Consider the following 1,394-nt stretch of genomic DNA (forward strand, 5'->3'; position numbering starts at 1 on the left):
TTGGTCGGCCGCAGCTTTCTGAGTACGGAATCAAGTGCACAGGAGTCAGCGGTGAGCGTCTTCAGATTCTGGGGTGCTTCAGAGCGAAAGTTGGACTCGGCTCGGTGGATGCGGCTGACGTGGTCGTAGTGTCGCCTCGCGTAAAGGTACCTCTCCTTGGGGGAGTACTTCCTTATTCACTGGGGTTAGTCTCGCTTGCGCCGGTAGTCGAAGTCGCAGGAATTTCATCAGTTCCGATTGAAGCGTTGAAGACGGAATTCCCCGAGCTGTTCAAGGAAGGTTTAGGAAGATGCACGAAGGTTGAGGTCACCCTTCCGATCAAAGATGGTGTTGTGGCCACGCATCTCCCGGCGGGACCCATCGCGATTCCGCTCCAGGAAGCGGTAGAGAAAGAGTTGAAGCGTCTGGTCGACAATGGCACGCTGTCTCCGGTGGAAGTCTCGGAGTGGGCAACGCCAATCGTGGTGGTACGCAAGCCGAACAATCAAATTCGAATGTGTGCCGATTTTTCGACGGGGCTCAATGCAGCTCTGAAAGAGGTCGATTACCCGATTCCGACCATGGAGGTCATCATGACAAAGTTCACCGGAAACAGGCGGTTGACACAGCTGGATCTTTCGGACGCATATCTGCAATTATCATTGGATCCAGAGAGTCGACCGCTAACGACGATCAACACGCATAGAGGGTTGTTCCAGTATAACCGTATGGTGTTTGGTTTGAAGACGGCGCCGGCCATTTTCCAGCGCACAATGGAGCAAGCTCTGGCTGGGATCGATGGAGTTTTGGTATACCTCGACGATATCCTGGTGATGGCTCCGAATCAAGAATCACATGATAGACGACTCCGGGGAGTTCTCGCCCGTTTACAGAGCTGGGGGTTTCGTCTGCGTTTCGCAAAGTGCTCCTTTGATGTCGGCTGCGTAAAGTATCTCGGCTTGATTGTTGACGGGAAAGGAATTCGTGCAGATCCCTCTCGAGTTGAGGCGATCAGGCAGCTGCGCGAACCTTCGAATGCTGCAGAGGTTCGTTCTTTTTTGGGTCTCGTGAACTATTATGGAAAATTCATCGATCAGCTGCACCGGCACAAACCTGCTCTGGAGTCTCTTCTCCGCAAAGATGTACCTTTCGTTTGGTCAAAAGAGGCGGCGAAGGCGTTCGAAGCCATCCGCGAGCTCTTATCAGGACCGTTGCTTCTTGCTCACTACGATCCGCAACAGACCTTGGTAGTCGCCGCGGATGCGTGCGAGACAGGCATCGGGGGAGTTCTGCTCTTGAGGTACCCCGACGGCTCGGAAAAGGCGGTATTTCACTTGTCAAAGGCTTTGACTCCGGCGCAGCGAAACTATTCTCAGATCGAGAAGGAGGCTTTGGCCCTCATCACAACGGTAGAG

The 1,394-nt window shown here is 53.7% G+C and overlaps 1 protein-coding gene across 1 annotated transcript; it reads left to right on the forward strand.

Annotated features, from left to right (window-relative positions):
• Nucleotides 1–251: 251 nt before the first annotated feature.
• On the forward strand, nucleotides 252–1,388 carry LOC100899059 (uncharacterized protein K02A2.6-like; the record flags this gene model as incomplete). The annotated part of the gene is made up of 1 exon (XM_003738612.1): nucleotides 252–1,388. A coding segment is annotated over one exon (1,137 nt), but the record flags the coding sequence as incomplete, so codon positions are not given.
• Nucleotides 1,389–1,394: the final 6 nt, after the last annotated feature.

This window comes from Galendromus occidentalis, unplaced genomic scaffold, assembly GCF_000255335.2.
Source record: "Galendromus occidentalis unplaced genomic scaffold, Mocc_1.1 scf7180000076167, whole genome shotgun sequence".
Lineage (NCBI taxonomy): Eukaryota > Metazoa > Arthropoda > Arachnida > Mesostigmata > Phytoseiidae > Galendromus > Galendromus occidentalis.